The sequence below is a fragment of the Sardina pilchardus genome, chromosome 4 (genome assembly GCF_963854185.1).
Source record: "Sardina pilchardus chromosome 4, fSarPil1.1, whole genome shotgun sequence".
NCBI classification, from domain to species: domain Eukaryota; kingdom Metazoa; phylum Chordata; class Actinopteri; order Clupeiformes; family Clupeidae; genus Sardina; species Sardina pilchardus.
In genome coordinates this window covers 912485-935479 of record NC_084997.1, presented here as the reverse complement: position 1 = coordinate 935479, position 22995 = coordinate 912485, and the positions used below count along the sequence as shown (strand labels likewise).

The 22995-nt window shown below is 41.5% G+C and overlaps 1 protein-coding gene across 5 annotated transcripts in view; it reads left to right on the top strand.

Annotated features, from left to right (window-relative positions):
- The window catches only part of dab2 (DAB adaptor protein 2), a 135289-nt gene that overhangs the window by 69156 nt on the left and 43138 nt on the right, over positions 1-22995 (top strand). For all 5 annotated transcript variants that reach the window (XM_062533712.1, XM_062533714.1, XM_062533715.1 and 2 more), the window contains 3 exons: positions 11097-11726; positions 11953-12128; positions 12294-12388. In XM_062533712.1, the coding sequence (XP_062389696.1) occupies positions 11097-11726; positions 11953-12128; positions 12294-12365 (878 nt within the window). In that variant the 3' untranslated portion in view covers positions 12366-12388. The remainder of the gene's footprint in view (positions 1-11096; positions 11727-11952; positions 12129-12293; positions 12389-22995) is intronic.

Below are 22995 nucleotides of genomic sequence, written 5' to 3'. Positions count from 1 at the left end.
AAAATATGATATAGAAACATAGCCTACTATCATTTTCTCTGTGTGTGGAGGGTTGAGCAGAATCTTAGATGGCCACTGGTGTGAATGATCACACAATATTCAATATTAGGTTACTGATGATTAAATCACCAAATACACTATAAAATAGTTTTTTAATTAAACATTGAAAAAGTATCGAAATCACAATTCTTGACTTAGTATCGGGATTGAAACAATAATTTTGGTATTGCGACGAGTGCGGTAAAAACTTTTGGTCACCCCCGACAGAATCTCACTCCAAGGTTTTTTGAAAAGCTCTGTAAGTGGTCCTGACAGAACGTAGCAACCCCCACAATAATTTCAACCTCGCAACCACCATGACTACCCTAGGAACCAGCACACCAATTGCTTTATTTAGCATAGCAACCATAATATTTTTAATATCACAAGAACACGTGCATCTCAGGTGTAGTCTGTTAAACTGCTAAATGTTGGCCTCATGTCCTAATCCTGAAGCTCTATCATTTTGCAAAAAATTGTTTATGAACTGAACCTTTGTTTGTTTTTATGTACTATTTGTGACATTGGACAACTGGAATAAACCTCTGCTTGTCGATACGGAATTCTGTGCACCTATTTCCTTAACGCTGCACACGAGTGAAGAAATTGCTTCTGTTCAGAAACATCAGCATAGCCCTCACATTAGTAAGAAAACTACCTCACAGTGGAAGAAGGACTCAAGAAAGAATCGGAACTTTATGAAGAAAGAAAGTTTCATTTAAAGACCTGTCTGTGAGTAGTGAAGAAGCTGAAAGTAAGTGCTGCTTTTCACACTGTTTTCCGTGGACGGACACTTAGCGATCAGCTGACAGAAGGAAGCTAGTTCAGCATCTCACTACACTGTTTCAATTCGAATAGCCGTTGCATAGTTACCCTGTGGATTCAGCGAATACTCGCTACTGTAACTACGGGCTGTTTTGAAATAGAAACATTATGGAGAACTCCGATTCCGTCTCAGTGGCTGGAACTAGAACAGTTAAACTCACAGAAAAGGCTATGGAGGAAAAGCTGTTACGCGCTGCTAATTCACGGAGGTCTAAGTTGAGTCAGAATAATATGCTTCATTTAATGGACGAAGGTGATGATAGTAATCTGCAAGCGGTTCAGTCAATGACGGTTCAGTTCAATTCAGTTCAGTTCGAGTTTTGCTAGCTTAATGAATCAGTTCTAGCTCTGCTTCAGTTGACATCCGATAATGAAATGAATGAGGATCAAATTAGATGGTTTAAGCCCAAGGCAAAGAGTTTTATGGATTTCATGGAAAAGGCCAAAGCATGGGTGGAAGAGGTCCACCTATGTGTTGCGGAGTCTGTGAAACATAATGAAGAGGTTGAACCATCTGATAGTGCGTCTGTGGTGTCAGTTGCTTCACGTAAGCAAGGGTCCACAGTGTCTTCTTCTGTCTCAAGAACATCTTCATCCGCTACAGATGCTCGTTTGGAAGCCGAATTAGAAAGAGCTGCATTATTAGCACAAGTCTCTGCTTTAAAACCGAGACAGCAGCTTGACAAACAGGAAAATAAAGCTAAACAAGAAGCTGAAGCTACTTTAGCTAAGTTCAAATTGCAAAGGAAAGAATTAGAGCTACAAACTGCATTAGCAGCAACAGATGCAAAATTTATAAATAATAGATCAATTTGAGAGTGCTCAAGTCCCATCCAGAGCCCCTAGTTGTAATGGAAGGAACTCTAACATTGAGATAGCTGATCCCTTGGAGCCGCCTATTCAATGGCAAGCTAAGTCCATTCCTCCCAATGACAGGTCACGTATAGAGGAACGCAAGCTGCTGACTGACTGTAACATGCATACTACTGCTGTGAAACACAGACAGCCAGAAATAGAGTATGTTAGTTCCACGCAAGCCATCACAGAATTCTTGGTGAAACAACAAAAGCTTGCAACACTGCCCCCCTCAGATCATTCCTATTTTTAAAGCTGACCCTATGGAATACAGGCTGTTTATCAGGGCCTTTGAACACAGTGTTGAGAATAAGACAGACAGTTGTAAAGACAGGCTGTATTACATGAAGCAGTACACAAGCGGAGAGCCAAGAGATCTTGTGCGTAGTTGTCTGCATATGGAATCAGAGCTTGGCTATCAAGAAGCAAGAAGGCTTTTGAAAGAACACTATGGAAACGAGTACAAAATATCAGTTGCATAATATTGAGAAGGCACTGAACTGGCAGGCTATTAAGCCTGAAGATGGAGAAGCACTCCACGCATTTGGGCTCTATCTCACTGGATGTCGCAATGCCATGGCAGATGTAGAGTACATGGATGAGCTTGACAGCACAACAAATATGCGCGCCATCGTCGTCAAACTTCCCTACAAACTGAGAGAACTTTGGAGAAGCCTAGCCTATAATATCCTTGATCGAGAGCAGCGTAGATCAAAGTTTAGTGATCTTGTGGATTTCATCAATAGGCAAGCCAGAGAAACTCTACACCCTGTTTTTGGCAACATAATAGAGAGTACCAAGCTAAAGGCGAGTCAAGCTAAAATTCACGACAACGATCGGTCACACAGGAATGCAAAGACTGACTTCCAGAGAGGTTTCACCACTGCTACAACAGTAGTGAAGGATCAAGAGGATGAGACGCCAGTTAGAGTAGACTGGGCTTTTTCAAAACCTTGTCTCTTCTGCCAGGGAGAACATCATGCTATGGATAATTGCAAACGAATGAAGGGATCCCTTCATAAGGACAAAATTGAATTCCTAAAGTCTAAGTGTCTGTGCTTTAGCTGTTTGAAACAGGAACATACAAGCCGAGAATGCAGGCAAAATTAGTTGCGAGGACTGTCAACTGATGCATCCCACAGTCCTGCATATGAAGACCAAAGCTGCGCTCAGAGAAGCAAACCGTAGTTTTGATACATTTAACAACAACGAAAGCCAGTCTATAGTTAGTGAATGTATCGGCGCTGACACAAAGACCCATGGATCCACTGGAGCGGGTAACTTTGACAGAATCTTGGGAATTGTTCCAGTTCACGTCAAAACTAATAAAGCCAATAAAGTGGTGAGAACCTATGCTTTCCTTGACCCTGGACGTACTGCCACATTCTGCACAGAGAGACTGATGACGAGCTGATTATTCAGCTTTCATGAACGATATCATTGCCAAAGGCTATGCGGTGAAGGTCCAAAACAATGAGCTCAGCCGAAGGGATGGAAAGGTTTGGTATCTGCCTCACCACGGGGTGTATCACCCGCAGAAGTTGAAGATCCGAGTGGTGAACCAGCCTGAACGACCAACTGTTACAGGGGCCGGACCTGACAAGTTCACTGTTCGGTGTCATCACCAGGTGACAAGAACAGGTGGCGATCATGGCTGACGTAGAGGCCATGTTCCATCAGGTCAAGGTACCAGAGGACGACGCCGACCTTCTCAGGTTTCTGTGGTGGCCCTCTGGTGACGTCAGTCAAGATTTGGCAGAACACAGAATGACAGTGCATCTGTTTGGCGCGACTTCCTCCCCTGTGCGAACTTCGCCTTTCAAAAATGGGCTGAAAGCAACAGAAACCGCTTTAATTTTCAAATTTTCAAAGTTGGAAACTTTCCATGGGAATTAACGGGAATATACGGGAATTAACGGGAATAAATGGGAATTAATGGGAATAAACTGGAAATCTTGTATCTGGCAAGTTAGCATATAACAGAGACCTTAACACTAGAAGCGCCAAGCGCCGGTCATTTGACCGCTGACGCGTATTACTAGAAGCGCCGTGCAGGTTTGACCTAGATATACCTAGAACTGCCGGGCTGCGGTCATTTGACCGCAGTGATTACAACAAAAAAAAATCTTTTCACTCGATTCAATTCCAGGACCCTACGTTCACGACTTTTCCTAAATATGCGTGTTTTATCACCCAGTATTTTTACATGATCAAAAGCACACCGGTACAAGCTAGTTTAGAGCTATTTTGCTGTTACTTATTTCACAACAATGCGAGTCTCACGTTCGGCCATGTTTTTCCAGGCTGCTATTCTTTTTTCTCACAGCAGATGTCGCAAGGGTTCCCATAAGTTTGCTGTCAGTTGGGCATGAGGATAATATAATAAAACATATAGTTTATATATGTGCAATATGTAGCCTGTTATATATGTTATTTATTTTAATAACTATTTTTCCTTTACATGACATAGTGTATGGAGGCGATTTACAGTGGTAAAAAGTTTGTTTTGAAAACGTTGCGCGACGTTGTTCTATTAAGCATAGGGCTATGTGAGTAAAAATTATTTTCAGCTGAAATTCGTCGTTGCCTATTAAATTAATTTAGGCCAAATCATTCATCTGTGGGCAAACCTTTCTTATGCATTTATTTGGGCTTAGCCTACTTAGTATGCCTACATACATTCATAGTTCTATATCTTCTAAGTTGTATATCTTCTATAGGCCTAGTTGTATCTTTAAAGCTCAGACTAATGTAGGCTATAAGCATTTTCTTACATATTTGCTGTAAATAGTTTACTATTGTACAAACTATTTTCTATTATGATATTCATTCCAGATTTTTGCGACGGCGGGTGGCTCAATACCCTACTATCTCTGTCATTGCTCATGTTTTCACGTGAATCAGTTGGTTTAGGGGTAAATATCTGACCTTCTACACGAACGACCGGAGTTCGATTCCCTGTGTATCTCTTTTTAACTCTCATCTTTAGATTGAGTCTGGATGATAAATGTGGTAAAGAACATGTATATCATGATATTAAGGACATCTCCCCGAAATAAGCAACATGTAAAGTAAGCATTTGAATGATTAAATACATAGCTAGGGAACTTTTGAGTTGGCGAGGACAATTATTCACGACACGGTAGCAGTGGGGGGCTGGGATGACACCTCTTGGATCACACCTTCACAGCAATTGACAAGTGATAAAAGATGATGTGTGTGTGTGTGTATGTGTGTGTCTTTCCTCTGAACTATTGGACATAAGTTAACACTACGCCTCGTAGTTTTCTTTGTATTTATTTTCAATTGGCCAGCTACATTGACTGAATTCACTGATCGTTTTTCAACGTCGACGAACAATATGTTTTTTGGTTTTGGTAATGGTTTTTAATAACAAACTATCTGAAATAAACGGATGAATCACAAAACTGTTTACCATTAACGAAAAATTATTTCGCCAGCCAATAATTTTCTTAGCCAAATTGAGCCGCCATCTGACAAACTTTGACTAAGCCAGTTAGACGTTTTGGCTGAGCCAGCTAGCCAGCCAACAACTTCACCAGCCAGCCGTTATTCTCAACGCAAATGGCTTCGGGTCTATACATAACACACTATCCATTGCAAACATAGCCTATTTGAAACCTATCATTCCCCCTCCCCTATACACTCGTCTAGGCTACAGACATCACCGCGGCATTGAGGACAATTAACTGCCTCCCCACCCCTTCTCTCTGTCCCCTGCATATAGGCTGTAGGCTGGCTAGGCAACTCGTGGAAGAATGCGCAATCATGTTTCATCGCATATGCGCGTTTCAGAATGTTTGAATTTGCCAGCGTGCGTGTAGTTGTGTGAATAGAAAAAATACAATAGAATATAGCCCACTTTATTGATGCCTTACTCAAAAGAACTTCAGCCATGAATAGGTCGGAGATCGACCCAGCAACCCTTGGGTCATGAGGCTGAAGCTCTAACCAGTTGGCTACAGCTACACTTCGATAAAAAGTTAAAATGTGTGTCTCAATCCTGAATCTCGAATTCACATAGAAGTTAGCATAAATTGTAGAAACAATAGGCCTATAGCTTCTTTTCAGCAGACATCGCAAACATAGCCTACACATTCGCAAAACGGAGAATATCTTTCACTCGCGCATATGCCTGCTCAGCATAGCTCTCTATCTCCCTCCCTCCGAGGTAGCTAGACCCTAAGATGCTTCTCCCTAAATGAATGAAAATTGGTGTTGAGTCGACATTTTTCATCCTTCCCCTCCCGTCCGGTCAGGCTCCTATCACAGAACGCATGCCTCCAGGCTGTAGGCTGGTTTGTTGTTTACATGCAACTCGTGGAAGAATGCGCAATCATGTTTCATCGCATATGCGCGTTTCAGAATGTTCGAATTCGCTAGCGTGCGTGTAGTTGTATGAATAGAAAATAATAGAATAGAATATACTTTATTGATGCCATGTTCAAAAGGACTTCTGCCATACACAGGTCGGGGAACGAACCAGCAACTCTCGGGCGTCGGGGCTGAAGCTCTAACCAGTAGGCTACAGCTCTGCCTCCTCAAATTTTGAAAATGTGTGCCTCAATCCCGAATCACGAATTCACATAGAAGTAGCGTACATTGTAGAAACAATAGGCCTAGGCTATAGCTTTTTTTCAGCAGACATTGAAACATAGCCTACACATTCCCAAACGGATAATATCTTTCACTCATCATTTTTAATTCTCGCGCCTATGCCTGCTCAGCATAGCTGCTCTCTCTATCTCCCCCCCTCCGAGGTAGCTAGACCCTACAAGATCCCTACAAGATTTTTACACAGCCTACGTGTGTAAAAATTATTTTCAGCTGAAATTCGAAGTTTTGGCCAAAACATTCACGGCAAGCGAAACTTCAGTGGGGGCAGGGAGGTAGACTTTGTTGTTAGACTCCCCTAAAAGGAGTGTCTAAAGGTCTAAAGCTGCCAGTTACAACTGTCGTTCAAAAACGATTTACGATTAGTTGTTTTTATTAAACTGCATGTGTAAAGCTTGATATTATTGGGAGGAATTATTAACTTTATTATTAGCCTTCCAAAGCATTCTTCCCTCGGAAAACATTGCAGAAGCCCGCTACTTCTCTCCCACGACTCCAAAACAAAACTGTTATCTGTCACAGCAATAGGCAAGTCAATTTTGAATCACAATGGTCAACGTTTCAGCGCTTTTTTGGATCGTTCTGACGGTAGCCTACATTTATGACTAGGCGTGCAAAGACTTGATTATTTTCAGCCGATAACTGAATGTTATAGCCTATTCGTAGATTAACTGCACTCAAACTACCGTGTGTGACATTGATTTAATCATCTTTATAACAATCTCCAAAATATTAAAAACTAATATTCATATATTAAAAACGAAATAGGCTATATATATATATATAAAAAAAAAAATACTACGAAAAAGTTGAAAGTCAAGTTTGCTTAAGGTTTGTTCAAGAACTCTTCCAGAGTTTTTACCTCAAACAACACAAATAAATGAACAGAAAGCCTACCTCAAACGTGCTGTATGTCATAATGAAACAACCACAGACTATCAACACGGTTTGACACGAATGAGACATGGCTTAGTGCAAACTGAATCTATGACCAAACGATTTGATTCGTGCACTAAGCGCCATCTAGCTATCATTATGTGTAAGTGAAAGCGTCCCAGTCTAAGGACTCAGCGGTCATTTGACCGCCTCACCGCGCTTTAAGTAGTTCACACCAGCACGGCGCTTCTAGTAGGTCGTCAAAGCGGTCAAATGACCGGGGCGCGGCGCTTCTAGGTATAAGTGGGTCAGAACGGCCCGGCGCTTCTAGTGTTAATGTAGTTGGAAAAAAACCCATCTTTCAGCATAATGTTAGTTAAAACAACCTGATTTAATGCAGCTGAATTTCTACCCTGCACAGGTCAATTACATGCACACAACAATCAACATAGGCTACTAGACATATAGGAAACCTAATTTTCCTGGTGAAAACATCATTGCAAACGTTATCTCATGTGGGAATGACTGGTGGGAAACTGGGAGAAGTTTGCGAACAGAGTCGCCCAGTTCTTGGCGTGTCATCACTGTTGTCCTCATGCAAATGGAAGAACGTAATTTTGCATAAAATCTAATGGGATGGTTAATAATCATATGGTCATATTACTGGTCCGATTTAGCTTGGCACTTTTAAAATAATCACAATCTGTGAGGTTTGAGGTCATACATGTATGTAATGTCGCTATTTTTTGGCCAACCAAGGATTCAAATAAATTCATTAAACATTTTTGTAACAAGTCGAGTTCAGTCAGTGTTCACGGCAGTCTTGGCTAGCTAAATGTAAGCAGCTAGTAAAAAACTAAATTCCCCTAAATTCCCATTAATTCCCTAATTTCCTGTAATTCCATAAAAGTTTACAATTTTGAATATTTCCAAAATTCCCCATCTTAACTTCCCATGGGAAATTTCCTGAAAGTTTCCGGAAATTTACCTGAAATGTTCCGCCCCTTTGCAACCCTACTTGGCAATCAACACTGTAATGCGCAACTTCTATGTTGACGACTGCTTGAAATCAGTGAACTCAGAAGAGGAAGCAGTGTCTTTGTACCATGACTTAAAGGCCATCCTGAAAACAGGAGGTTTCAAACTGACAAAGTGGGTGAGCAACAGTCGGACAGTGTTGTCCACAATCCCCGTAGAGGAAAGGGCCAATGTGGTGAAAAACCTAGATTTGGACCTTGACTCGGTGTTCAGTGGTGCATACAATCCGACAGCTTCAAGTTTAAAATTGTCTTACAAGACAAACTACCATCCAGAAGAGGCATCCTGTCTATGATTGGTTCCATCTATGACCCCTTGGGTATCATAGCTCCTGTGGTGTTACCAGCTAAGATGATTCTTCAAGAGCTGTGTAGACTGACGCTTGGTTGGGATGATGCAATTCCTAAACATCTAGCTCATCAGTGGTTAGACTGGAGCAAAGAACTCTACCTCTTGGAAAACTTCGAAATAGCGCAGTGCTTCAAGCCCGCCGGCTTTGGTGAAGTAACATTCAGTCAATTACATCACTTTGCAGATGCTAGTGAGACAGGCTACGGAACAGTGAGTTACCTGTTACAGAGGAGCAAAGACAATACAGTGCACTGTGCCTTTGTCATGGCCAAGGCAAGAGTAGCACCACTCAAGCTGATTACCATCCCAGGCATGGAGTTAGTAGCTGCCACCATGGCAGCGCGCATGGACAAAACACTGAGGTCAGAACTGCAGCTTCAGCTTGAGGAGTCTGTGTTTTGGTCAGATAGCACAACCGTGGTGAAGTACATAGCCAACAGGAACAGCAGATTCCGCACTTTTGTGGCAAATCGAGTGGAAACCATCTTGAAGTTGTCTGAAGTAAGACAGTGGAGGTACGTCAACACTTTCAAAAACCCAGCTGACTATGTGTCTAGGGGTCTAAAGGTTGACATCTTCATGGATAACAAGACTTATAAGGACCAGACTTTCTCACAAAGTCCAAAGATGAGTGGCCAATCAAACCAGACCATCCCGAGAATTTAACCATGGATGACCCAGAGGTAAAAAAGGTTATGGTCAGTGCAACCGTAGCTGAAGAGCAGTCAAACCCAGTTCAACTATTTCTGGAGCACTTTCCCTCTTGGTTTCATCTAAGAAAGGCAGTTGCCTGGATCCTGAGGTTGAGGGGGATGCTGCTGTGTTTGTCCTGCAAAAGGAAGGAATTAGAAGCTTCCTTATCTAAGTCAGAAGTTCTCAGAGAAATGGAAAGTTTCAAGACTGGATTGCAAAGGAGCGCACTCACAGTGAATGACTTAAACAAATCAGAGCTGGCAATCATTTGTTTCTGTCAGCAACAAAAGTACTCTGAAGAGATTTCTGCACTTCAAAAGGGCGTCAGAGTGAAGACGAATAGTCATATACAGTGGGTACGGGTTGAGAATGCATCTTTTGCCGCGGGACTCCCGAAGAGATCCCGTAGGCTGTCAAGACGATTTTCAAGGCTAAGGCAATGTACCCAAACAACCACCAGGTGGCAGAAAGTTTCAACCCACATTTCAACTGCATTTAATGATGAAGACCGCATATCCGTCTCATTTAATCATTAAAATGAAGGTGATGACTGGCGAAATTAATCAAACGACGTTTCAATAAACCATTGTTGAAATTAATGAAAATGGTTTTAGAAAATCACCTCTAGGCCTATCAAAAAGAAATAGCCTTCAATTCAACCTGAAAGACTCGATAGGCAACCTTAGATTGATTCATTAATTCATTGCGGTTACAAGACCACATTTCCGTGAATAGGCTATTGTTGTCAAGGCGAAGACGAAAGAGATGGACAAGATGGACATTAGGCTATGTTTATAGGCTATTTTAAAACGGATGCATGCGTTCATTTTAACCTGCGACGCTGGGTACATATACCCAGCACTTTTTGTTATCACAGATTTTGTCCCCACCACTTTTGACAACTGAAGATAAAATGTATTTAACAGAAATCTCTTTAATACATGCCTACGCTTGTCACTTTACTTATAACCGTAGGCTACATGCACGGAGAAGATTGCGCATTTTGTAGCATTGTAACAATGGATGGTCAGATATGCAATAGGGCAGTGAGGGTGATTCATTGTAGCCATCGACTAGTAGGCCTAGCTCCGCAAAATACATTTGTAGCAACTTATATAGATCTCGGTATGCACGTTCATGTTGATTCAGAGATAGGCATAGTAGGCTACTGTGCGTAAGCTATACGACAGCATTTTATCATGTGGTGAATTAATGACTAACGTCAGTTTAACATGTCAGAACTTTTGATCGGCGTTTCAAGTGCATGCCGCGAATATCAAATAAACTCGACTGACTGAATCCCTTATATTTGTTGTGGGAATTTTTTGTAAATTTAGGAGAAATATATAGGCGCAAGTAGACAAAATGTCATGAAATAAACACCTAAATGTGCAAATCGGACTTTGTTGTTGTAGTAGGGTGAATGAATACATGCTAAGGTAGCAAACTAGCACAAAATCTCGAAATTGGCTGATGTATGCAAAAACGATGTTTTCACCTGCTGTGTCTCACCTTATTGATTTTTGACCTACAAAAACAAGAAATGCTCAATCAAATAAACTAATACTTCCATATTATGACAAAATCTTCGTCATCATCCATCAACAAATCCAAAAAGACATAATGACCAATTTATTGGTAGAATTCCATAAGTCTCCCATTGACATTAATACAGTAAGGGCTTACTCTGGTCTGCATTAATCCCCCTCAAAATTCAAATTTTTCTTGTGACTGTACCACTTTCTTCAACTTCAATTTCTATCAACTTTTTTTTTCCTATATAGGTACAACGTCCCTGGGTCCCCCACGTGCAGTTCCTGAAATTGCCCCTCACATGTGGCCACAGACAGTTGCCTCTATGATGCCTCTCCAGGGTGGTGTAGTCTCTGCACAATCCACCACTGCCTTTGGTGGTCCATCCATTCCTTGGGGGAATCATGGATCACCCCCCTTTGGAGCTCCAGGTGGACCACAGTCCTGGAGCCAGACCAATCCTGCAGGGTCAGTAGGTGCCTGGCCTCAGTCTGCTCCCATAGGCAATCACTTTCAACACAGCCCCTTGCCGGGCATAGGTGTCATGGTAGGTGGGCAACAGCCAATATCCATGCCCCCAATACGTGTACCTCCTAAGCCACCGATTAAAGAGGAACCTCCAGTGATGAAGAATGCCTTCATGACCCTGGATCCCTTGGGTGAGAAAGAAAAAAAGATAGGAAAAGACATGTTCAAGGATTTCCAGATGGTTAAGCCTCCTCCCACCTCAATAGGGAAAGCTGAGCCAGCTTCCACCCCTCAGCTCAGTCCCAACGGAGATGAAGCATTTGCTCAGTACTTCACCAACAGAGTAGGTGTGCCTCAAGATGTGGCAGACCATGATGACTTTGACATCAATCAGATGTCATCCAACATTAATGGTACAAAGCACTTTTCACTTTCACGTTTATACTTTGTCAGTGTGGTCCCAAGATCACTTTATACATCCTCTCAGCATCCTTTCCAAAAATTTGCTCTTTGATGATTCACTGCTAAAATATGATGACCTACAGTATTAAAGTTTATATCCTGCTTGTTTAAGTCATGCATATTGTAAGTTAAGTACAGTAAAGTTTAATATTTTCTGGTTTAATATTCTGTCTCCAGGAAAAAACAAAATATCTCATCAACAAGTTAGTCCTGTATCCTCCACCACGGCTCTTGTTTCAGCTACTGGAGCTGTAGAAATGGCATTTGCCCCAGACTGCAACCCGGTTTCAACCTCATCATTAGATCAGTTTAACAATGCCTTTGGTACTGATCCTTTTGGTATATCATTTGAGGTATGTGTCAAGGTCAAAGTTCAAATACAACATTCAAAACAACATTCAAAATATGAATTCACAGATTTTGTCTGTAAACGTTTAATTGAGCAAAATGACAAATCACACACATTAATATATAATTTCAGCATGTTTTACAACCTTTGAACCATTTTTCTCCAACAGAGCGCTCCAGTCACCCAAACAACAGATAAGCCAAACCCTTTTCAGGACCCACTGGGAGATCTCTTCAGCTGAGAAGCTACAGTCTAATGATGTTTGTGAGTATGGCTGCATGCATCCACAGAGAGACTTTTGACCATTTCTTATCTAAAGTCAATTAGAATAATTTTTATGTGGGTGATTATCATTTCTCCATGGTACGGTTCCCAAGAAAAATCCCTCTGACAGAATGGATGGGGTTTAGGGGTATCATAAATATAAAGCCCTTCAGTGGTCCTCTAACTGTGGTACTGGTACCACTGGTGGTGCGGATTCTCTGTTGTGGTACTCTGGGAGTGTCCAAGATGTTTTATTTTATGAGGACAAAAAAATCACCTCAAATTGTAAAAATATATATATATTGAAAAATCGTTAAATTCAAACTAGTTTTTATCTTTCTTGAAGAACAAAACAAAACAAAACAATGCGAAGCAGTATGTACAATGTCAAATATATGCTGCTCATAATGGTGGTACGTGGAGAGTCAATTGTTCTTGGAGATGGTACTCATTGTGAAAAGTTTGAGAACTGCTGAAGCCCTTGATGGTTCATTAACTGTTTATAATTAATTTTAAGAGACCCTGTATTTGTTTCATTGCAATATAATCAACATCATCTCCGCGTAAACTTTAGACCTGTTTCTCTAAAATATGACTGTCGCTACTCCTCTACTAAAACCACCGCACTAACCGTGTCTCTTCATTAAATGCTTCTCAAGACCTGTAGAAGCTAACCCAGCCTCCAACCCAGTATCACAAGGATGCGTTGTACTGTCATGTTTGGTTAATCTATTATTCCTGCTGAGGTTGGAGGACCTACTGATGAGGTTTTGGTGCTGTCTTGAATAATATATATTACTGGTTAAAATATGCTATTTGGGAAGCGTTTAGCAAATCCACCACCCTTGGGGTCCAACAACCAAGTTTAAAAATCACACGCAGACGTGAACGCATCTTGAGGTGTTTCCAGAGCCACATTAAAAACTGATCAGCAACGAATGTGTGAATGTAGCCCCTATGCGTTTATTAAAAATCAGTGAAAGCTACTTGTCGCAGACGCAACACGAGCAGAACGTTCATGCCCGTTCATGCCTCCCAGAGCCATAGGGCTCTGAGCCTCCCTGTCTGTGTGAGCGCAGATATGTGTTTAGGGGGGAATTCTCCCTTTCGCGCAGGCGCGTAGGAACGTAGTAAGCGTTGGGGGGGACAAGAATGAGGTCCGTCGCGCACGCAGAGCGCGCGCCGACATTTTTTTATATTAATAAATAAAGGGGGCGAATTATAAGTCACATAAGAGATAAAAAACCTATTGCTGAAGTTTTAATGGCCCTCTGTAAGATGCCGCTTTGAAAATATGTATTTCAGTCTTTTTCTTAACCTATTTTTGGAACGAACATCTGCACATAGGCTATTCAGAACACATTTTCTTCCCTGAAAACGCACACAGCTAGTCTGTAGGACAACTTAACCTGACTCCCCCAATGCTTCCTTTTACATGGTTGCATAAACGTTGCTTAAATGAAAATATGTTTCTTCTTCTTGACTTTTCATGTGGATGCGCGTTTTGGGCACAATGAATGGGTTTGCCCTTAGTTTAAATGGAGACGCAGGGAGAGCGCGCTGTGGCTATTGTTACCTGTATGCAGCCAGCTCAACAAAGTAACGTGGTTAGAAGATTCCTGTATGCTGCATTGCCATGACCATTTCCTTGTGGATTTTTCTCATTGGAATACAGCTAACGAACGCGAAAGCTGAGATTGCCTTGCGCATCAGTGTTGGAACGATACTCAACAAATTGAGATAAACATTGTTTTTCATGTCTGGGAGATCTCGTTGTTGTTTTTGACTGTCGGCTTCTTATGTTTATTGTTTGGACGTATGGACACTGAACTTTGAGGGGGGGTTTGTTTGTGCATTATGAAGCTTTGTGTTAATTGTGTCGGGTCTTCACCTCAGCGCGTAAGTTGCGCGCTAGGTGGCCACGAACGAACTCATTGCTTAATAACAAAATACAGTGAGTAGCCTATTCATCTTTCATTTGTGTTTTTTCATTTGTTAGATTATTGCATGTTTGACGTAGTCTGTAAACAGGCATTCTGCCCGTTTATCTTAAGTCAACCGAGGCCTTCGGTTGCTCATCCGCCCGTAACCTTATGTGCTCGTGACAGTGTGTAGATTATAATAAGAGGCAAATTGTTACACATTTAATTTTAAAAGCATAGCCTATAATAGGATGAACAAAGTGTATGGACTTGCTAAATCCAGGTAACCAGATAATTAGGCTATGTGCCACGTCCGATTTCAAGTGATAAGCCTACATTTAAAAGCGACAGCCGTAAGACTAACTTATTTAGGCTATCGTATACTGCTGTATTCACCCACAATAGGCAATCCTCTTAACTATTTCGAAAAGAATGAAAGAAGGCCGTACACTAAATATTTGGACTGAGAGAGTAGATTAGCTTTCAGACACTCAAGGTGAGAAAGTGCTCCATGCTGCATTATTGAGACGGGCTTTGTTTCGGGAAACATTCTTAAAACACAATGTGAAAGACCTCCGATGCGCACCGATAGCTATAGTTATGGGGCCGTAACTCAGGAGGATATAATTGAGCTAAGTAATCAACAACATCTGTACTTTGCAACGTTTTTCTTTCGGGAGGGGGTCCAACATTGGGGGTGTCCCGACCCCCGCGGTTCCTACGCGCGTAAGCTTTTTTTTTTACGCGTGCCTGTTGCACACCTGTGTTTTACGCGCATTCTGCCGTCCCAGGTTCTGACACACCCACATGGCGCTAATTCGAAATCAAGGCGGCCTTATGAAAGAGGCGTGATTTATTAAAAAAAAAAGAACCAGACTAATCTACCACCTCCTTAATTTAGGTTGATATATAAACGTGGAACGTGGACTTTCTCATTGACCTTCTGAATGCCATTTAAATCCAGAAGGAACACCAATTAGTCTTTGATTTTGAAAACGTATGCAAGGTGAACTGAATAAAGAACTGCCTACAGTAAAATTATGTGTCATCACATAGCTTAGCAAAGAAATTACTTCATGAAATTTTACTTTTGACGTTTGTTTATAAAGAGTCAAGACGTGCTTGAGGTCTGTAGATTTATAATTCAAAAACTCACGGTTGACAAAAAGGTTTTGCTGGCAGCTGCCTCGCATAATATCAATTTATCTATGCTAAGAAATATGTAGACTGACATCTGCAGCTTCGAACACAGTAGAGAGATTGGCATAACGAGTTCAGTCTCCATTACAAACGAATCAAAATACGAATGAAGTATGCTATGGGATTATGACTTCACGTCAAGTTAAAACTGAAGATGCACAATCGGTAAGCTTCAACAATGTAGCCTCATGGATAAGGTAATGTCGTAAGACTGTAATGCGGAAAACATGAAGCCGTATCAGCTTATAAGCATCACATTTGATACTGCAATGTCGATTAGTAACGTTCTGTGTTGCCTACATGTATTTAGAACTAGGGCTACTGCCGACATGAGCAATATGCTGTTTCACCTTGTAGTGGCGCTCGACCTTATTTCAGCCCTCCAGAGTGCGTAGCTGGAAAAAGTGCTTAAGCCATGGCAGAATGCGCGCAAGAGAAACGCCCAGATTATAAGAAACGCCCAGATTTTGGGGTTTGCTCCACCCAAAACACATAACTCCCTCTACCACGCGTAAATGACCGATTTAAGTGGATGGCAGAATTCACTTAGAGGGAAATGCACGTAGTTGCGCGTTTTTTGGACTTACGCACTCTTACGCAACCTTACGCACATGGGAGAATTCCTTCCATAAAGCCTACCTTACACTGACAAGATTTGGGAAAGATTCTTGAAAGACTGTAGTCTTTTGAGTAAAGTCTGAATGAGGGGCATTAGTTTAAAGTCTACAATCTTTCAAGAATCTTTCCTAAATCTTGTCAGTGTAAGGTAGGCTTAAGATGGAGAGATGGCGAGGAGAGATGCCATCTCTTCTATTAGAAAAACACGCTGAGATTAGTGTAGCAACGTAGCATAGTTTGTTTTCTTCTAATGTTAGGAAAGTTAGCGAAATTAGACAAAAATGTAGACATGAGTTAATTTGATGAAGACAAACTTTATCAGTATAGCAAAGGCTAATATGACAGTTGAATGAAATGCTCCTAAACTGGGCTGGTTCGTTTTGTCCAGTTCAGAGACATGATAGTTGATTGATATGATAATGCTGTCTTTAAGAAACATTTGGCTCTGTAACTCGAAGCACACTGCTCATAGACCTTACGCATATCGGAAGCCTATTGTGAAAAGATATGTACAGTGGGTACGGGTTGAGAATGCACCTTCTCCCGCGGGACTCCCGAAGAGATCCCGCAGGCCGTCAAGCCGATTTTTTTCGAGCCTAAGGCAATGTACCCAAACAACCACCAGGTGGCAGAAAGTTTCATCCCGCATTTCAAAATGATGAAGACCGCGTATCCGTCAATAGTCGACTCCTTAATCTCATTTAATCATTACAATGAAGGTGATGACTGGCGAAATTATTCAAACGACGTTTCAATGAACCATTGTTGAAATGAATGAAAATGGTTATAGAAAATCGCCTACAGCCTAACGCCGACACAGCTGATTCTTTGATTGATTCTAAGCTGTTTTGATGTAGGGGATGGGTAAACTGGCGCGCTACAAACATGCTACCAATCAAATGTAATATTAGTAGGACTAGCCTACTTAGACACTTTAGTCATAGGCAACGTTGCCATGTTAATTTGGGCTAGAAGTGCTTGCTTGTGGTGGCGCTCCTGTCCGCTGCTTCTCCCGAATTGTGTGGCAAATTTGTCAGCAATCAGCTTAAATGTCAAATCATATTTATTTCTCTTTGTCGCCATGGTATTGGGGGAAACGCGGAGAAACGAGATGGTCAGTCCTCGTATTTTTTCTTCGCGTTTCGTTATAAGAAATATATAAGTAGGCTAATAGTTAGTCTTCTTCCGTATTGAACAGATTTTGTTCCGTATTTTAAGGAACTACTCAATGCACACACACTACAATGAAAAACACACAAAGAAATCACTAAACATATAGCCTACAACCTAATGACACTTTAATGCAGCGTTTCTCAAACTATGGGCCGCGAAACGTGGAGACTGCTGCTGGTCCGCGAGACATGGGGTGAAATTAGGTCCGGTGATCTGATAATTTGCTGCGCAATTGACCAAGCAACCGCGGACCGACAGAAAAAGAAAGCAAACGTTGCTGCGGAAATGCTTGCTAATTTGATGTGTTTAAACATAGAGCCATACAATTAGGTGTGTCTGTTATTGTGATAATTTTCGAGCATAACTGCTTGTCCATAGCTCAGTGACAGGTGTTAATAGCCTTGCCATAAGCACTGCTGCAGGTGCTTCTTTTATTATGCGGTTAGAGCATAAGCGCTTACTCATATAGACTATAACTCAGGGACAGGTGCAAAACCACCAACTGGGATGGATCGAAGGGCAAGCAAGCACTGCCACACAACGTGAAAGCCTTTGTGTTGTCAGCACTAAACAGAAAGTTTCCTACGATGGGGAGAAGTGGCCGCAAGGACTGCATCGATAAGATCAACGAATACAGTAATGTTTTACAACCCAGCTGGTATCCGCTGTTCATTCCGACATATCCCCACTCGGCGGTAGGCCTAGGCCTATTTAACTTTTTTTTTTTCAAACAACGTGCCATTCCGACATGAGGTCATTAATAGGCTATTAATGTCATAACTATTAGGCTATCATTAGGCTTACTATGCATGGCTGTAGGCAGCTATGAGGCCACTGAGATCTGGACCTCATCGGTTTTGTGAAAGCCGATTGGAAATATTTAAGTTTAGAGCGAACGTTTCAACTATGTTTGCCATGGTAGACAAAAACACTCAAATAAAACAATAGCCTAAAAAATAACTGCATGCGTAATGGACACGGCTCTATATCCTAAATAATTTTCGAGGTTCGCCATTTGGTAATATGACCTATCCTTACTGACAATAATTTAGATTGAGCACAACTAAAGTTGCACGAAGGCAAAATACAGTCCTAAAAGCCTATTCTATATAGCCTGGCCAATATTGTAGATGTGCAAAAGCAGCATTTGCGTGCGTGCTTGCCGGTGAGGTGTAGCCTACAAAAATGAGCATAACATCTGATTATTAAAGTATGGCTATAGGATATAGGCTAGAGAAGAGTTGGTTTAAAATTCAAGTGTAGTAAAAAAGTTTGTGCACATCCCCGGTCAAGGTGCAGAACAAGAGTAGGCTAAATCATAAAAAAAAATGGAAAAAGGTTCGCACACTTGAAATCCTTCTTTTTTGATTTGATTTGGTCTTCTTCAGATTAAAATTCAAGTACGTGCGCTATTTAACCTCTCGAGACCGACTGCAGTCTGCTGACACAGCCAGACGACTCTCCCAACCCATTCATTCGTTTTGGCCGATATAATCCATTCATTCGTTTTGTGCGTATATAGATTCCTGCATGCTGCATTACCGTGACCCTTAGCCTACCTTGTGGATGATTTTTTCTCATTGGAATACAGCAGGACAGAATGCCTTTTATCTAACAAACGCAAAAGCTGAGATTGTTGGAAGGACTAGGCTACTCAACAAACTTGTTTTTCGTTTCTGGGAGATCTCGTTATCGTTTTGGATTGTCGGATTTTTATACTTATTGTTTGGACTTATGGACAATGAACTTTGAGGGGTGGTTGTTAGTGCTTTACAAAGCTTTGTGTTAATAAGTGTCGGTCCTCCTATCCTTCAGCTCACTGCGCGATGCAGTTGCGCATAGTGGCCACGAAGTCATTAACTGTTTACGACACAATACATGATATTTGTGTTTTTCGTTTCTTAGATTTAATGCATGTTTGACATGTAAACAGGCCTTCAGTCCGTTAACTTAAGGCCTTCTTTTGCATGGGGTTGCTCGCATCCGCCCGTAACCTAGACTATTATGTGCGTAGTGGCTGCATACTCTTATAATAAGAGGCAAATTGTTACAGGACAACTTAAACTGACTTCCCCAATGCTTCCCCGCAGCACATTACATTTTAATATAGGCTAATATAGGATGAACAAAGTCTATGCTATATTAAATCCAGTAGCCTAATAATTCTATGTGCCACGTCCGATTTCGCAAGTGATGTAGTAGGCTACGTTTAAACATCGACAAACGTCTGTGAGACTACCCATTTCATGAAGAGCAATTGTCTTGTGCGATCATTCCCCCTCCCCCACACTTGTCTAACCAGTTCACTAGACATTATAGCCTACCTGTATGCGGCATTGGACGATTGCCTCCCTCCCCCCTCTCTCTCGACAGACACTTCCTGACACTAGGGCTCGGGATCATGACATCAAAACTTCGCGGGCACAGCCACATTGGCAGCTTCACTCCTTAGTTTACTATGGATTACTATGGATTTACTCCCGCCTTTTAGTGTGTTCCTGTTACTTAGTTTTTGCCTTCTTGGTAGTATGTTGCTGTGTAGTGGGGTGTAACAGTGCAACCCACGATCGCAAGAGGAAAAGAATAAATCGCTACTATATTTCTGCCTCTTGTCTTGTGCATCTGAATGAATGGATATTACGTTCAGTGCGCTACCAAATGGCGGCGATATTCCTAGAATGCAAGGCGTGTGCCCGAGCCCTATTATGTAAATGTAAAAATGTGTGTGTGTGTGTGTGTGTGTGTGTGTGTGTGTGTGTGTGTGTGTGTGCGCTGAACCACGAATTCACATATTAACTTTGGTACTTTGGGGTTAACTGTAACCATTTTCTGAGGCTGTTGAAAACGCACCAAATCACACAATGTGGTCGTTTTGGGTGTCGTGGGTTGTAATAAAGGTTGTCGACGATCAAACTGACTACTTTTTTCATTCGTTTTAAGAGTTTAAAAGAAGAATTTCTAGTTGTCTTGCCAATCGCGCTCATAGTAGCCTATCCGCTGACGTCGGGTCCCGTAGCAACACAGTAGGCTACAGTATGAGGCTGCTGAGCCTGTCTTGTTGGCGGTGGCCTGTTGGAGGGATTGTAAGAAAAGTTGTAATTGTCAAATCGACTCGTTCTTTTTTATTTCTTCATCTGAAGAGGAGGAGAAGAAGGATTGGCAGCGATTGCGGCCGGGGCAAAAGTATAGTGTGGAGAAACCAGGTCCGCAGAGGTACGGCTCGCCAGCACCTGGGCTACCTTGTTGAGTTTATTATGTGGTGTCAAAACCGCAAGAATGTTTTTCCCCCACAGTATTTTGGCAGCAGCTGCCGCCAAATTCGCCAAATTCTACCCTCCTGCTTGAATCAGACCGTCATCCGCACACAAGGATGTTTTTTGATAGTAGGCTAGCCTATGTTGGCAGCAATTGCTAAATTCTATCCTCCTGCTTACCCAAGCTAGAAGAAAACCAAAAACTCTCCTCTTAAACTCTTCAAATTAATTTTAAAAGTAGTCAATTTGATTGTTGACGACCTTTATTACACGCTACGACACCCAAAACGACCAAATTGTGTGATTTGATACACGTTTTAAACGGCCTCAAAAATGGTTACAGTTAACCCCAAAGTACCTTAACTTTTCTTTTCAGCAGACATCGCAATAAAAAAAAAAATCGCAAAACTTTTTAATAAAATAATGCCTCTTGTCTTAATGGGTTCCGGAGGTTCGTAGAGTAAGTTTTGAACCCCGGTCGCTGACGTATGATTAAGATGCCTCAACCAGTTACGCCACAGTTCGAGTGTCAATCTCTTCGCACTTAGCCAAGAAATATAAAGGATTCAGTCAGTCGAGTTCATTTATTCGCGGCATGCACTTGAAACGCCGATCAAAAGTTCTGACATGTTAAACTGACGTTAGTCATTAATTCACCACATGATAAAATGCTGTTATATTGACGCACAGTAGCCCACGGTAGTCTATGTCTATCTCTGAATCAACATGAACATGCATAACGAGATCCATATATTCTAAGTTGCTAGAAACTTCTTTTGCGGAGCTAGGCCTACTAGTCGATGGTTACAATGAATCACCCTCACTGCCCTATCGCATATCTGACCATCCATTGTTATAATGTTACAAAATGCGCGATCTTCTCCAATCATGTAGCCTACGGTTATAAGTAAAGTGACATGATAGGCATGTAGGCCTATTAAAGATATTTCTGTTAAATACGTTTTATTTTCAGTTGTCAAAAGTGGTGGGGACAAAATCTGTGATAAAGTGCTGGGTAAGCTACCCAGCGTCGCCGGTTAAAATGAACATGCCTCCGTTTTAAAATAGCCTATAAGCCTACACATTTCTAAGTATTCCTAACATAAATGTTGTAGCCTAAATGTCCATCTTGTCCATCTCTTTCGTCTTCGCCTTGACAATAATAGCCTATTCACGGAAATGCGGTCTTGTAACCGTAATGAATTAATGAATTAATCTAAGGTTGCCTATATCGAGTCTTTCAGGTTGAATTGAAGGCTTCTAAAACCATTTTCATTAATTTCAACAATGGTTTATTGAAACGTCGTTTGATTATAATTTCGCCAGTCATCACCTTCATTTTAATGATTAAATGAGACGGATTAAATGAGACGGATATGCGGAGCATTTCTCTCCCTCTCCATTGACCAAAACGTTGCTCTGGCATCTCTGCTGGACTGACTGAGTTATAGGCTACGTCGAGTGAGAGAGCCAGCTGTGAGGTACGCTGTAAAACATTCGAAAACTCTGAAACTGCAATCTGACATGCCGAGCGTGATGTCTCTTTTCTCCGCTTGTCACCAGCGCGTTGTCTTCGGGTTTTTCCGTGTTTTTCCGGTATGAGCCGAACCTTCATTTTATTAAGGCGGTCTTATGTTGCCCCCTTGCGGTTGCAGTTTTAATTAAAGTCCCGATGCTTCGGGAGTCCCGATGTGCGGGAAAGAAAGGAGCATTCTCAACCCGTACCATCTGTAACTCAAATGATGTGAAACGTAACTTAACAAAAAAGTTGTGACTGCAGACCACACGTAACGCACGTAACTGTTTAGATTCCGTGTGTGACCGACAATTTTCAGTTACACTCGGATCGTTATGATTTTACGAGTTCGTTAACCATGTGTAACGTAAATTTACATTTGATTTTCAACTGGGTAGTCGGCTGCAAATGTAGCATGCCTTCCCTGAAAAAGCCTTTCCAAATTACTCTTTTTGTTGTTCGACAACTTCTCATTACAAGCAAACATGCAGGCAATCCTTCCGCATTGACAATGAAAGCAGATGATTCGGTCCATTCTGCCTTAAATCCTCTGTTCTCTTCGGCTATCTTTCTCTTTTTCCCTTTGGGATCCATGGCCCATGATGACACACCCGCTGGTTTGTTTACAACCATAACAGTAACGGCGTTTTAGTATAACGGTGTTACTAACGGCGTTAATTTGTCAGTAACAAAGTAATCTATTTAATTACTTTTCTCCTCGTTGCAACGCCGTTATCGTTACTGAGAATTTAAAGTGTTGCGTTACTACAATTTGGTTGAATGAAGCGCGTTCACTGGATAGGATCATATAGGAATACCCTTCCCTGAGCTAATAAAACGTGTAGGCTATATTACTAATCACCCTGATTAGTAGCTAGTTTGACATTTTATAGGCTATTGTTCTTGAACTTGACAGACTAGTAG